The sequence below is a fragment of the Mixophyes fleayi genome, chromosome 9 (assembly GCF_038048845.1).
Source record: "Mixophyes fleayi isolate aMixFle1 chromosome 9, aMixFle1.hap1, whole genome shotgun sequence".
NCBI lineage: Eukaryota > Metazoa > Chordata > Amphibia > Anura > Limnodynastidae > Mixophyes > Mixophyes fleayi.
The window spans coordinates 13104526-13118756 of NC_134410.1; the positions used below are offsets into that span (position 1 = coordinate 13104526).

Genomic DNA, 14231 nt, shown 5'->3' on the forward strand with positions numbered 1-14231 from the left:
GTACTACAAGCTGTATATTCTATCAATGGATGACACGGCCATATCGAGTAGTATGTGATGCCGCTATGTGCGGACTGCATAGGCTCCTGCACCGCGTTCCCCATGGACCACCAGGTTCCCTTCCTCCACAACGTACCTTTGTGGGAGTAGATACTGCCTATCAGCGGTTACACATCGCCGGTGTCTTGTGCCTGCTGGTCTTATCCTCCGTGACTGCTTGGCCGGATCCTGGAATGTTGGGGTCCTGTTTGGATAAGAGATAGTTATTATTCACCTTCTGAAAAGTTGAGCAGTGAGTGAAGAATCTAGGCCTCCCTCCCCACAACCAGACGGACATTAAATCAGTAGCTTTTTCTGTTTAATAAACAGGACTACTTCCAACCAATCAGCTCCAGAATTTAATTAATAGCATTTAAGTGTAATGTCTATTTTTCTCCATATAGTACCGACATCAAATTAATAGCACCCATGTTTAATAATTAGGCCTCCTTCCCCATAACCAGCCCGACATTAAATTAAAAGCCTCCTTCCCCCCAACCAATCCCCTATAATAAATTAATAACATTCCCATTTAATAAACAAACATAGCCCCCCATCATCCCAGACATTAAATTAATAACCTTCACATTTAACAAACAGACCAATTTCACCCCTCACAGCAATGTCTTTAAATTATTAACATTCCCATGTAATACACATGTCTGTTACATGTGGTTACAACTCTCCTCACATTTAATAGAGATTATTATTGCAAATTAATATTTTACTAAATTATTTTTTTATTACCTGTTTTTATAGTATGTATCATACTATAACAAATTTCCCCTTATCACCACCCTCCTGCCGCCTGAAACTCCAACCTCCTATCACCAGCCCCCCCGCCTCCTCTGGTCATCAGCCCCCTTTCTCAACAGCCCCCTTCTCATCAGTCCCCTTTTCAACAGCCCCCTCTAGTCTCCAGCCCCCTTTCTCATCAGTCCCCCCTTCCCTACAGCCCTCCCTTCTCAACAGCCCCCTCTAGTCTCCAGCCCCCCCCCCCCCCCTTCCCCTTCTCACCATCCCTCTGTACTTTAATTACCTGCACCCGTGTCGGCTCCTCTTGTCAATACAGCTCCTGTTCTTGCAGCGTCCTGACGTTTTTTTCACTTCAGGGCGCTCTAAATAGTAAGTGTAGTGGTTACGGGCGGGTGTTGCTCCCCCCTACTGACCAGGCGGCCCAAAATGTAATGTGGACAACCGGGCAGTTTTAAATCCCCCTGTGCAGTGAAACATTTGGTTTTGCCAAGGTGCAAAATTGCACCTTCCAGCTTGATGTTCACCTAAATTAGATACTTTATGTGCTCTGCTTTAGTAGTAGTAACTAAAAACCAACGAAACACTTCCAGCTTCTCATGGGTAAACGGACGGCTGCCAAATTTAGCTGTAAGTCACCCAGTGTTTAGCAGATATCAGTGGGGTCATAAGCTTTTCCAACTAGGTGAGCCTTAGTCAGCGTAAACCTGCACACGGACAGTTCACGTCACCAGACGGAAAAAAAAATTCTTTAGGACCTAAGCTACAAATTCTGCCCTGAATAGACAAGACCTATAATTGGCATGTCCCAGTCACTAACTAACCAGATATCAGAAATCTCATGAGAATAGGTTAAACTTTATCTGATCTCTCTAGAAGAAAAACAAAACCGTAAAACACACAAGTAAAATATGCCATACTATGCTATTTGTAGTGACTATACCAGTGGTTCCCAAACTGTGTGCCGTGGCAATCTCACAGGGGTGCCTCGGCAAGGGCTGTTTTTAAGCAAAACAGGGGACCCTAAGGGTGCCTCTAACTGAGAAAGTTTGGAATCCACTGGACTATACTTTATATTGTCCTCTGCTGGCCAAGTATGTAATAGCAGATATAGGCACACAGCATAAATGTATCCAGATTTCTAATCCGTATGGCTGGATGATATACCGATAAAGACGTTATTTAGAAATGTACTTTGCAGCTATCATAATTACATTAATGGGGACTATGATACACCTCACTGAGTGCAACTTTATTTTTTGCTTTACAAACCCTAAAGGTGACAGGGGGGAGGAATTCAAATGTCGCACCTCTATGTCTCCTCACAACCCATAGAGGTGCGGGAAGACAACCACGATGTCAGGGTACCGTAATAACTGGAAATGTGCACAGAAATTACCCCCAAAAACAGTTACAGTCTGTCCCCCTCCCCCAGTCTAAGGATGTAATAATCGATGATAAAAACAAACAAAAGTTGACCATACTGGTTGGAAGTATATTTTTCTTTATTTACATGTTTCCAAACTAAAGGGTTTCAACAGATACAAGAGACAAAGAGTAGAGACAGATTTATACATAGCGACAAACAAAACAATGATTAGGAAGAAAATAAAAACAATTTTCCCAGGTAAAAAATAAGGTCACCCTTTACATTGAGAAACATGCTGCTTGTGCAACTTGGAATAATATACACACACATATATATACAGGCTTATAAAATCTTACATCTACACTGGCCCCTGTATCAACAGGGAGCCCTCTGTAATTATTTTACATTATAAAACAAAGAATAAAGTTTTTCCTTCTCTTGCTTGTTTAAAATAAATTAAAAAAAGAAGAAACAAAAAAGAAAAAGGCTACGCAGGAGTTCTGTAGGTGGGATGCTCGATACGGATGATCTTGTCCAGAGACATAACCAGCCACCGCCTACACCGACATGCAGTAAAAGGGCTGAAGGGCTTCTTCTAACTTCAGGTATTAAAAAAAAAAAACTCTTCCAAGTGCCTTGAAATTGTCTGTAATTTTGAAGGACAATGTTTTCTGGACCCTTGGGCAGGTCCCTCTTTGCATGTTAAAATTCCCTAAAGAAAAGAAAAACCACCCACATTCATCAGCAAGACTCTGGCAACCGAGCCGTTATCCCGAGAGCCTTACTGTAGTGTGCGCCATACAAAAGAAAACTTGGGAGAATCAACTTTTAACACTGCACTGAGCAACAACCACATCAGAGGGCTTCTGAAATAGACCTGCCCCCGACAAGCCAAACTCTTCCAGGTGTCTGTGCGCTCCATGAGAACTTGTAAACAGGATAAATAAGGACACTGCATCATCTCTGCCATGTCCCCTCCCACCCTCAATAATGCCTTGTTTGTGTATTCCAATCAGGAGTCACAAGTCCGATATTAAGGGCGATTCCTCATGTTCCAGGAGTTTCCCCAGCGGAGCTGATGTGTACAACTAGCTGTGGGATAGGCAGACAGTTCACTAAACACCAAAGGCCTCAGTTTGTCCCCCCCCCCCCCCCCCAAAGGGTGTCAGTCTGGTTCATGAAGATCTGTGCCTGCAGATCCTTTTAGAACCACTTATGAAGCAGATATCCAGCCTTCCTACCCTGCTCCAGTGGAAAGTAAAGTCACTATATTCTGCCCCCCACCCATCCCTCAGCCAGAATCGGAGTCACTGGTATCTGAAGAGCTGGAAGTGGAACTGCTGCTACTGTCAGAATCAGAACTGGAGCTGGAAGCACTGAGACGAGAGACAGAAACCGGCTGGGCTGATTCCGCCTTCTCGTGAGCTGTGAAACAAACATGTTAAATTTATACATTAGATTAATAACAGTGTTAAACTACTAACTTCTACACATGCTTGAAAAGAATATCCAAATTGGTGCTTTGTTATATAGTTAAGGAGAATTTTATTTGGAGTTTCGGTTTTCTAAACTGATTATTTATTACAAGAACATCTCTTCTCACCAGTAAAAAAATAAAATAAAAATACAAATCATGTTCATGTTTATGAACAGTGTATAATAAATAGCACTTAGTTTTATTTAGTGTGGTTTGCGAGTACCAGTCATAGATAAATGGCCACATTACGAGGATTAACTCTCACTATACAACGTTCATTCTATCACTGCAATTATTATTATTAACAGAAACGAGTGTTGCTCACCTTTTTTGGGAGGCTTCTTTGTGGAGTTCAGTTGTCCACTGACATCCTGTAGTCTCTTCTCCAGCTCCCTTTTCTTCTCTAGAGCAATCTCCTCCTTTGTTTTACCCACAGTCTTCTTCAGTGCTGCAGAGAGCGCAGCGTTAAGAGGAGCTGAGGAATGACAAAGACAGACATTGTGTTAGCTTGAAATGCACAACCCATTATCAATACAAAGTATGCAGATATATGAAGTATACAGATATATGGCGCTTTTAGCCACTTTTACCATTGCATTTAGAAAACTTTAGTCTAGACAATAGAACCGTAACATTTGACTTTAGCTGCTCTGCAACTTTATGTTTTCTTAACAAGTCTGTGTGACAATAATTCAAACATGTGCTGGACTTCACAATACAGTCCAGAAAAAGAGCAACCAGTCCCTGAACTAGTCTACTATGGCACAAAGATCATATAAATTTACATTCTATATAAGCAACTACAGAATATGGACGATGTTCCCATCTTTTTCTTATCTATACAATTCAACTTTATAACAAGATACAGCAGGAACTATGCTTTCCATCATCATGAATGTGACACTCACTGTAGGGCTTTCTAGGCTTCTTCCGGAGACAGGACATCACATATCTCTCCAGCTCACGGAGAGTGGAAGGTTTTAAAGTCTCAAAGTCAATCTCTATCTCTTCCGGGTTGGAATCTCGCAATGAGGGCTCCCGAGATTGAATGATGTGAACCACCCGGCCCAGCTTCTCTCCAGGCAACTTGTTAATATCTAAGCTCAGCTGCCGCTTCTCATCATAGGTCATGGGCTTGCACTCGTCCTCCTCATCGGAGTCATACATGACAGGTGGAGGCGGAGGCAGTGGTTTTGCAGAGGATTTCTTGGAGCTCCTGAAATAATATAAAATCAGTTATTAAAGCCACAAACGAAAACAGTAATAGAATACTGAAAATCTAAACTACGATGGATCCTCCATTATGTGAGAAAATGATATTAATCGGAATATTTGAAAAAAAACCTTCACTTATTACTTGCAAACAGCTACTTAAAGGACTCATTAAACAATGCTGCTCACTTTGAGATAGCCGGGGTCGTGGAGCTGCTGCTTGTGCTAGTGGTCCCACCAGAACTAGACTTCTTGGAGGATTTTTTATTCTGGGAAGATCGCATTTTGCCACACCTCCATTCATCATCGTCTTTCCCTTTCCGCTTATCAGATTTCTTCTTTTTCTTCTTCTCTTTTTTTTCACGCTTCTTTTTAGGCTTGGAGATCGGGCCCTGGGAGAGAGCAGCCAGCTGCTCATGTACCGCGCGAAGCTGAAAATAAATATTTTGTTAAAACATTAACTTACGGAAATGGCTCTATAGAGGACAGATTTAGTGCAACGTTCCTCGTACCACATTGCTACAAACAATGCAACGGTCTGGAGAAGCATCTACAGATCAGTTACTGCGATAAATACACAACCTGTGTGCTTCACACCTTGGTAATACAGCAGCTACTGAAATAACCCATGCGTACCTGCTCCTGAAGTTCTGCCAGTCTATTTGCTCTCTCCTCCTCAGAGTCGTCCGAGCTCTCGCTCTCATCTGAACTTTCACTGCTACTCTCACTGGAGGAATCAGAGGAGGATTTGGAATCTGAGGCGGGCTGTTGTGAGGAGGTCGTAGGGGGATTCACTGCAATAGGCTCATCTGGCATCTTGGCATAACTGAATTCAAACACATCCTGGAAAGCAGATCATGAATTTATGAGTACAGAACAACTACAATGAAAAATTGAATAGTAGTGACAAGTACAAAGAACAAATTTTCACCTGCAGCTTTCTGGCCATTGCCACAACATCGTGATCTGGGGGATTATATTTGTAACAGTTTGAGAACATTAGTCGAACGTCTGCTGCAAACTCTTGAGCATCATGGAATTCTCTATTTTCCATCTTTTTCTGTAGAAAGAGAGGCCGATGAGTATGGTCATCACCCATACAATAATTACCTACATTCAATAGAGATCCCACAGACTATTCATTATGTTTTATCCTGTGTCACAGAGATGGTCAAAGTCTGGACCTTTTACTCCAAGACAAGCTAGGAGACCATTAACCAAACACTTTCACCGTATAAAGATTTAATGTTTGCCTGTCAAATAGAACATGCACATAAATAACACAGGTCATGAAAGAACATGGATCGTCTGGACAGGCTTATGTTTATCTTACAGTAATGCCCTATAAGATTTGTGCTGGCTCCCTGCCCCTAACCCCACCTTGATGGTGCTGAGGTCCATGGGATGTTTGATGAGATCATGGTAATCGTGCAGTCCTAGAGCAGAGGCATCCACTGGTTTGTAGAATGGCCACGCATAAGCTGCATGTTTCTTGGAGAGAAGTTCTTTGAGGATGCCGTTGCAGTATTTGAGTTGTTCAGACAGTTTTCCCTTCTTGGAGGTCTGATGCTGCTGAGAGTCAGGCAAGTCTTTACGAGGTGGCTTGATGGGCCGGCCACTTTCCCGCCGGGCAGGGATCTTAGAAGGTTTAAGATCAGGTGGCGTTAGAGGGAAAGAATCTCCACTGGTAGCAATAATAGCTGTGGTGGTCGGTGTTGTAGTGTCTGCTTTCCTCTTCACACCTTTCTTCTGTCAGAAGAACACATCAGTCAACTTGGAAGGTCATAAACACATTTGCCCTTTCCATAAAAACAGGTTACCCATCCAAGGCTACCACAAAATTTAAAAAGAGTTACCAAGATAGAAGGCTAGTAACACAAAAAAATCTGAATGCAGAACCAACTTGTAGCATTTTAAAAGTTATACCTTCGCACTTGGTTGTGTGGTCGCTGGAACAACCGACAGAGCCTGAGAAGAGGGCATGGATTTCAGGATAGGACTAGAGAGAACTGGTGGGTGTGGTAAATTAATGATGGTGGTTGGAGCTTCTGGGGAGCTTGGGTAAAGTGAAGACTGAGACATGGAGGAGATAGCCGGCACTTGGTGTGCAGTTGTGATCCCACCTGTGGATGTAAATATAAGAGGTTATAATCCAGCGAGTTAACAATATATGCCCTATCCTTTAGCGGTGCACGTAAAAGTGTTACGTAGAAAAATATTTACCTGGAGATTTGTTGCCCTTCACATGTTTGCTCTTGGTAGCAGTGTTTGGGATCTCTTGCTCTTCTTGGGGCATCTGTGCTACTTTCTGCAGGAACATCTTCTCCAGGCTTTGGGCCATTAGTACAATGTCATCAGTGGGCTTTAATATAAAAGACATCATCTTTAGATATTGAGTGTATAACTAGCTCTTCAAAATGATTTGTCTGCACAGTAAAAAAATAAAAAAAATTGGATGCATTTAAAGGCTACATAAAAAAAACAAATAAAATACAGGAAGCTGTCCTCACCTTATTGTAGATGTAGCAGTTAGTGAACATAGTGTTAAAGTCCTGCATACACTCCAATGCACTCCAGTAATAGTTGTTCTCTAATCTTTTCTTGATGGTGCCCATGTCCATTGGTTGCTTGATGATCTTATGATAGTCCTGTAGAGACAACCAGCCACCAAAGATGGAGAAAAAGCAAGAGCGATGGTGAGCTCTATCCCAACATTCTGAATATATCCTACAATCATAATATACAATTCTAAATATTAAGAATCATTTTCTCTGTAGTAATACCACAACCAAAACACCATGGACACATCTTTTCATATTATACACCAAAATAACAGACCCAAAAATAACCCAAAACCTGTTAGTTCCCAATAACGGCTGCATCTTCCCCAAAGTGTACAACAGACCCTGTGGACAGTGAACGCTAACCCAGTAATGACTGCTTCTGTGTACATAGGACCTGATGACAGCTCTGGGACATTTAGAGGGTTGAAAACTTATGCAACTGTCACATTCCTAGCAGGTAGATTGATGTTGGAGACACATGGGAGTTAAAAACAAACTATGGGTATAGTTACTATTTTTATTCCTCACAACTTTATTTAAGCCCTGACAAACGATAGAACGGAATTAAAAACTTAAACAGATGATGGGGTCCACCAAAAAGATGGCAGCCCGAGTCCTGTCCTGCTCTGCAGCACAGTTCATGCTGGAGGCTTAGAACTACTGCAGAGGTTTGATGGGTGACAGATTTGCCAAACATAGCAGAATGACAAGATGGTTAGGTGGTGCAGGGCAAAGTATGACTGTATTCTAGAAGCTAAATAATAGGACACCTACCAGTTTAATGTACCTTCATACTTCTAATCCAAGACATCTCAGTATGTGTAGCGTTAAATACTTTCACACTTGGGTTCCTGTACAAATTCATGGATGTGCAGATCTGCAAAACGTATCAATTGGAAATTTGCATTTCACAAAGTAAATCAACCAATTCACAAAATATAGGGTGGCGACTATATCATAAGCTTTAACTACGTAGCGTGCATCAAGACATCCATACATTTGTAGGGATGGATGGGCCAGTGGAGTGCAAGGTATAAAGAAAAGCTGAATGAATTGTGTTTGTCTATCCATTATGTATAAATAAGAGGGAGAAAAATAAATAAAAATAATATGAACCCACAACCCTCTTAGGCAATCTGCTCTATACTTTTACACAAAGTTAGAGCAGTGACAAGACAAGGATCCTCAATAATACATTTATCAAGCAACGTGCCCTGAGCCCCTCAGCACCAGACGCCTCAAACCCAGAGCTGTCATCAGGTTGTGTAAGCAATCTGTCTTTAAAGTGAAAATATGTCTTGTGTTTGTGCTGGGGAGAGCATAATGGTAAATGCTGAGAATGCTACTTGAAAAGTGTTGTAATCTGCTGAAGCAGACGACAGGTGGTATCACATATAACTACACCTCAAGTGTCCGATCCCTTGCTGTGTAACCGATGGTTATTAAATACATACTTTGAATTACCAAGTCAACATAAACAACCCTGAAACGTACCGGTAAACCCAGCTTTACAGCATCCACAGGCCCGCGGAAGGGCCACGAGAACTGGTGCTTCCATAAAGACTTCATAACGAATTTGTGCAAGTACTGCAACTGATTTGTTGAGCGGCCAGGCTTTTTGGGATTGCTAATTTCAGGATGTGGTGGATTGACTTGTGGCGTGTGATTAAACACACTGGAAGTCATGTTTGGGCCCTCAAAGTCTTCGTATAAAAGAGAGGGCTTGCGAATACGTTTTCCTGGTGTTCCCTCCACAGACTGGCCCATCATACCATGATTTAAATCCAAAGGAGGCCTGCAGATGTGAGAAAGTGTTTAGTCGATTTGTTTTACAGTTTAGCATATCCTACTGCCATTATTTTATCCATGCTCATTGATTACTTTAATATATTACGTTTACCAGACAAAATTAATTCTTAGTAAGAGAGCACATTGTATAAGTGCTCGTTTTAAATTCAGTTTACCAACAAAGATTAGGAAAACGAATTTCTCCACATGATTGCATGTATACATTCATATGGGTACTATGTTGCTTGCTGAGAGTAAATCACTAGCCATAGACTGATGCAACAGCAGTAAACGGCACCAGATTAGCATTAAAATGCTATGTCCCAACTCCAGGAGGACACAAAGTATACCAGACACTGGCGTGACATTCAAATTATAATATCCACTTACAATGTTTTTTTTAACTTTGCACACCACTTACTTAAATCATCCTACACTAACTGGGATGTTATATTGTAGCCATTAGACAATTCGCATATTGAACTGCTATGTCACCGATTTTCCATCATCGTCAATTTATAAGTAAATAGATTATCAAGGTAAAGTAGAAGGCCATAGTACACAGGGTGACTCAGGACAGACCATGGTTGTCACATTAAGATTTATTTTAACCTGCCTCCTAAACGGGACGATCACATGACAAAATGTGGCAACAATTTCAATACATGCTGAGAAGCTGCAACACTATGAACCATTCCATCCTCTGGCATAACTCCTGGCAAATAACACTAGCAATGTAGAGATCAACATCAATACACTCCAGTAAAAGTGATCATTTTAAATCCCCTGACACATCACACACCAGGAAGTGTTGACTCACCCTACCCGGCACAACTATTAGACACAAACATCCCTGTGTATACAGCAGTGACCTCATACCTTGTGACCCAAAGCTCTTTCATTGCTGCACAGATAAACATTACAGCAAACTAAACTGCAAGGATATCAATATGGATGGTACAGAATACAGAACACACATCTAACAGTAATAAACACTGTAACTGCTTCATCTACTGGAAGAACACATTATACTGTACTATTACTGGACTACAAATGCTTTGTGTATAAAATCACCATAGAAACCAGTATCAATAGAATACAAAATCGTAGTTAGCAATCTGCTTCCTCTCCTGCACTAGTGTCCTGTGTTTATTAGGTAAAATTTGATCTGACCTCACAGCCACCCAGCATACAAAATCAGCTTGCTGTCAGTAATAGACCCGCAGCAGTCTGACCAATAATATGAACAAACACATGAAAATTAAAATCATGATCCAAAACGTGTGTAAAAGTTTAAAATTCCCGTGTATAAACCCAAATACATTGCACCAGGTGGCTGAAGATATTACAAAAATAATCCATTCAATCATAAGCTGAAACAGAAAATGGGCACAGGTTACCTACAATCAAATGAACAATATAAACCTAATAAATAGGGCAACGTCACTGAACTGAAGTCACTGTAATCACCATGTAGGAATGAAACAAACGTTGCTGCTAAGTAACGAGCGTTTCATAGACACAACTAACCGATAGCCTCGCACAGAAAACCGCCAGGTAAACCGCCGCAGGTGTGACATCCGGGATACACGAATGAATTGAGCAGAGTTACCCCCCCGTTGCCTGGAAACGCAGCGTCTCCTCCCCCCTGGGGGATATAAAGGTCTGGGCAGCCGGAAGAAAATGGCGGCGCCGCAGAGTTACAAGGGTGCAGCTAAGAAACCCTCCGGGAGAGCCCCGGCCAATGATCTCCGTCCGCCAATATGAATGGAGCGCGAACCATCGGTACCGGCTGCGTGTGTATCAACAACGGCTGCAGCTGCGGAGGAAGGGGTAAGGCGGATGGAGGTGGATTGTGTTTAGTGTTGGTAGGGGGTGAAGAGACGCCATCACTATGGAAGCAAGGCCAGGGAGGGGGGGTTACTGCGGGCACCTTACGATTTGAATAAAAATGCGGTTTTACGTAACAATAACGGGTTAGATCTAGAGCAGAGAGGGTCCGTCAGGCATCTGTACCTTTTAAACGCCGTGTTTAGGGCTGTCTCCATGCGGATGGATACGGATTGTGTAGACGCCCGCTCTCGGACCGAGGGCGTAGCGGTCTCTTTGGCTCAAAAAAAAAAACCCCACTTCAGACTCTCTCCCTTCCAGCTCCTGCTCTCCGCTTCAGCGAAATGGCGCCTCGAAGGCTGAGGCCGGTCTTATATAAATACAGCAGCCGTTGAGGATTGGTTAATCAGAGACAGCCTCCTTGGGAGGTGCAACGCTTCCATTGGCCGCCGACCCCATCCATTCTGACGCCATCCGCCCACTCGGACAAAAGCGCTTTCCTATTGGCTGCCATGTATCTTGCCGTTTGAATGCCACCTAGCGGTTTCGTTGAGCACAGCTACTGCAGCAGCAGAACGAGGACGCGCCCTTTCCTTCGTAGGACTCCAGGACAAGTGACTCAGCGCAGCTTCCACGTCACCCAAGAAAGCCTGTCCTCTCATTGGCTGGAGCCATGCAGAAGTCTGTCGTCCTGCTAGGTGCCATTGGCTGTTACTAGGCAGCCGAGCTCAGACTGGGCGGTTTTTCCATATCGCGTGACGTGTCCGTTGTTTTATCCTTCCAGGGCTTTGAAGGAGACGGCGCCATCTTGTTGTGTAGCTGTAATGGCTATCATGAGGCCATATACACCACCGCCATTTTGTGGCGCAACAATAAATTCGGTAAAAACTCCACAGAATGTCCGTGTCCTCCTAAATCGTCATCGTATCTCAAAACTTGTTAACATAGTCTAGTAAACAAAAGTGTGAGCTAATGACAAAACCTTGAGGGGGAGGGAAACCGCCAAACCCCTTCAAACGCCAATTTCTTCTCAGTCGGTAATATTTCTCCTCACAATAAGATGTATTAAGTCCCTTAACGTCTGGGCGCTCCCAGGACCGCACACGACAATTCGACGCTTTCCTCCGACAACCCCGACTCCTTCTCAAAAATAACTCTGCTGACCCGGTAAATCCAAATCCGTCTTCTAGAATGAGCCGTTTTCCGCCGATTCCTGACGCCAGAATATCGTTCCCCGTCCCCGCAGGCACACGCCGCCCCCGCCTGCTTAGACTCGCCGCCATTTTGTTGTAAGGAGCTGAGGCAGCAAGCGCTGTGCTTCTCCTTCCTCTGGCTCTCTTCTCCCCCTGCTGCCGCTCTCCCGCAGCTTCTGGGACGCCCCGGCCCCCGGATGCTAGATCCTTTCCGCCACCTACTGGCGGCTGCATTATTATTATTATTTCCTCTTCCATCGCTCTACAACACCTCCCTCCCCCCCTCCTCTGGTAAGTGCACAGTCATTGCTCTAAAATGGCGGCTGGTCATTGTTCTGTGTACTCCCCCCTCACAAGCGAAAAGCGATTAAATCACGTTCATATAATACAAAATCTTGTCATGGACACCCCTCTCGTATGTTTTCCTTTGTTTTCTTTATACTCGCCACAATTATAAATTCGGTGGTAGGGATAACGCGTGTAATCGCCATATTGAGTTTTTCATTAACACGTAGTTTGCCGACTAAAAAAATAAAAGGTCGTTGTTCTGTAATCCTGCTCCCACGAAGATCTATAGTCGACCCCTGTATAATTTATATGAAGGCAGAAGATACACACATGAGGCAGTGTATAGCACATCCTGTATGTGACCTGCTCTGTAACACCACAGTGGTTGTACATGGAGCCCCCGTTATTATATTATATAATACGACGTCCTGACTGGGTGTAACATGGTAGCTTGTTGCAGGCTCTGTTGCTCCCCCCTGCTGCCTGACACAGGTTTCTTGTTAGTAATAGTACAACCTGTCTATCCTCTGAAGCATGTCATACTGCCCTGAGGAAAAGGTGAAAGTGTATTAAGCATTATGGCAAATAGCCACAGTTGTCTAAATTATGCCTTTTTTTTACACAAAAATACAAATTTAACATTAAAAATCATTGGTGCTCTACCCATTTGCTTTTTAACTGGTGTTGCAGTGTTTTTCTGAACACCGCTTGCTCCATTTTCATGCGTTTCTGTGCATTGGAAAGCATACAATTGCAACTAAAAACACATTGAACGCCGCTGGGTGTGTAGCCTTTCAGGGTTTTTCGAACACTCCTTCTATGGAACACAAATCCCCCAACCCCTTTTCCATGCAAAATGTCCCTATTTTTATGCATATAGGTCTGTATGAATCAACAGTGAATAAATAATTACAAGAGTTTTCTGTCTGAGTGCTATGTTCAATCTACATTCATGATTTTGGGACACCTTGCTCCCACATGCAGATTACACTGTTGCCTAATGTGAACAGGAGGGATGTGGAGGCTTAGGGATCAATGATCCTGGTGCTTGCAGTATTTTCAGGAAGGGTTGCTTGTGAGTAGCATCAAGTTTTAGCGTAATAGGTGGTGTTTACAGCATTGGTATAGGGAATGGTAGCATATATAGGGGCATATTCAATTGTCAGCATTACATGCAAAACTAAAGCCACTTGCGCACTATTACCGTTATTACAGTAATAGTGCGCATAATTACCGTTATTACGGTACCTTTAACGCCGGCTTTCTGCTTTACCTTTAACCAGCCGACATACAACCGCTCGTTCAAAAGTCGGGTCAGTGTGTGTAGTGACATGATGGTCGAAAGTCTGCCCAAATGGATGATTGTCGCCTCATTTGGTTGGTCGTACCGTTAAAAATTTTCGTTCCGATCTCGTTTCCGTTGTGTAGTGTGTATAAACTTCCGACCGATTGCTCATTGCTCACGACAACATGGCTGTAAGAAGTCGCTAAAGGGACATCCGCTCTTCCCTTTATCGTCTAAAACAAGGCTAGTGTGTATGCAGTCCATGGACCGAGCGATCGTACCATCGATGGAATGTAAAATCGATCAGCATAAAAAGTTGGTGGAAAATTCTGTAGTGTGTACCCAGCTTAACATTTCTATTTCTGTTGACAACATGACCATAAATCACACCCCACAAGCTTGATGCCTAGGTGTGATCCTTGACTCACAACTA

The 14231-nt window shown here is 43.0% G+C and overlaps 2 protein-coding genes across 5 annotated transcripts in view; one reads left to right on the forward strand and one right to left on the reverse strand.

Annotated features, from left to right (window-relative positions):
- Positions 1 to 2279: 2279 nt before the first annotated feature.
- BRD2 (bromodomain containing 2) lies at positions 2280 to 11732 on the reverse strand. Of its 3 annotated transcripts, none has more exons than XM_075186474.1 (12): positions 11219 to 11732; positions 8909 to 9209; positions 7361 to 7498; positions 7074 to 7212; positions 6777 to 6973; positions 6231 to 6596; positions 5782 to 5910; positions 5487 to 5693; positions 5040 to 5281; positions 4547 to 4854; positions 3964 to 4113; positions 2280 to 3586 (listed from the first exon to the last, which is right to left on the reverse strand). In XM_075186474.1, exons 1-12 carry the CDS (start codon positions 11248 to 11250, stop codon positions 3453 to 3455), a joined length of 2343 nt encoding a protein of 780 aa, XP_075042575.1. In that variant the 5' UTR covers positions 11251 to 11732; the 3' UTR covers positions 2280 to 3452. The 3 variants fall into 3 exon arrangements, with proteins under 3 accessions (XP_075042575.1, XP_075042574.1, XP_075042577.1); XM_075186473.1 differs by having other exon boundaries at positions 6231 to 6599; XM_075186476.1 differs by lacking the exon at positions 11219 to 11732 and adding an exon at positions 8189 to 8291 and having other exon boundaries at positions 6231 to 6599; positions 8909 to 9018.
- A 91-nt stretch (positions 11733 to 11823) lies between these two features.
- Positions 11824 to 14231, forward strand: part of LOC142101983 (class II histocompatibility antigen, M alpha chain) — a 35114-nt gene continuing 32706 nt past the window's right edge. Inside the window, exon 1 of one of the 2 annotated variants that reach the window (XM_075186478.1) lies at positions 11824 to 11913. The gene's annotated coding sequence lies outside the window, so the exon portion shown is untranslated. The remainder of the gene's footprint in view (positions 11914 to 14231) is intronic. The other variant, XM_075186477.1, reaches the window with a different exon arrangement.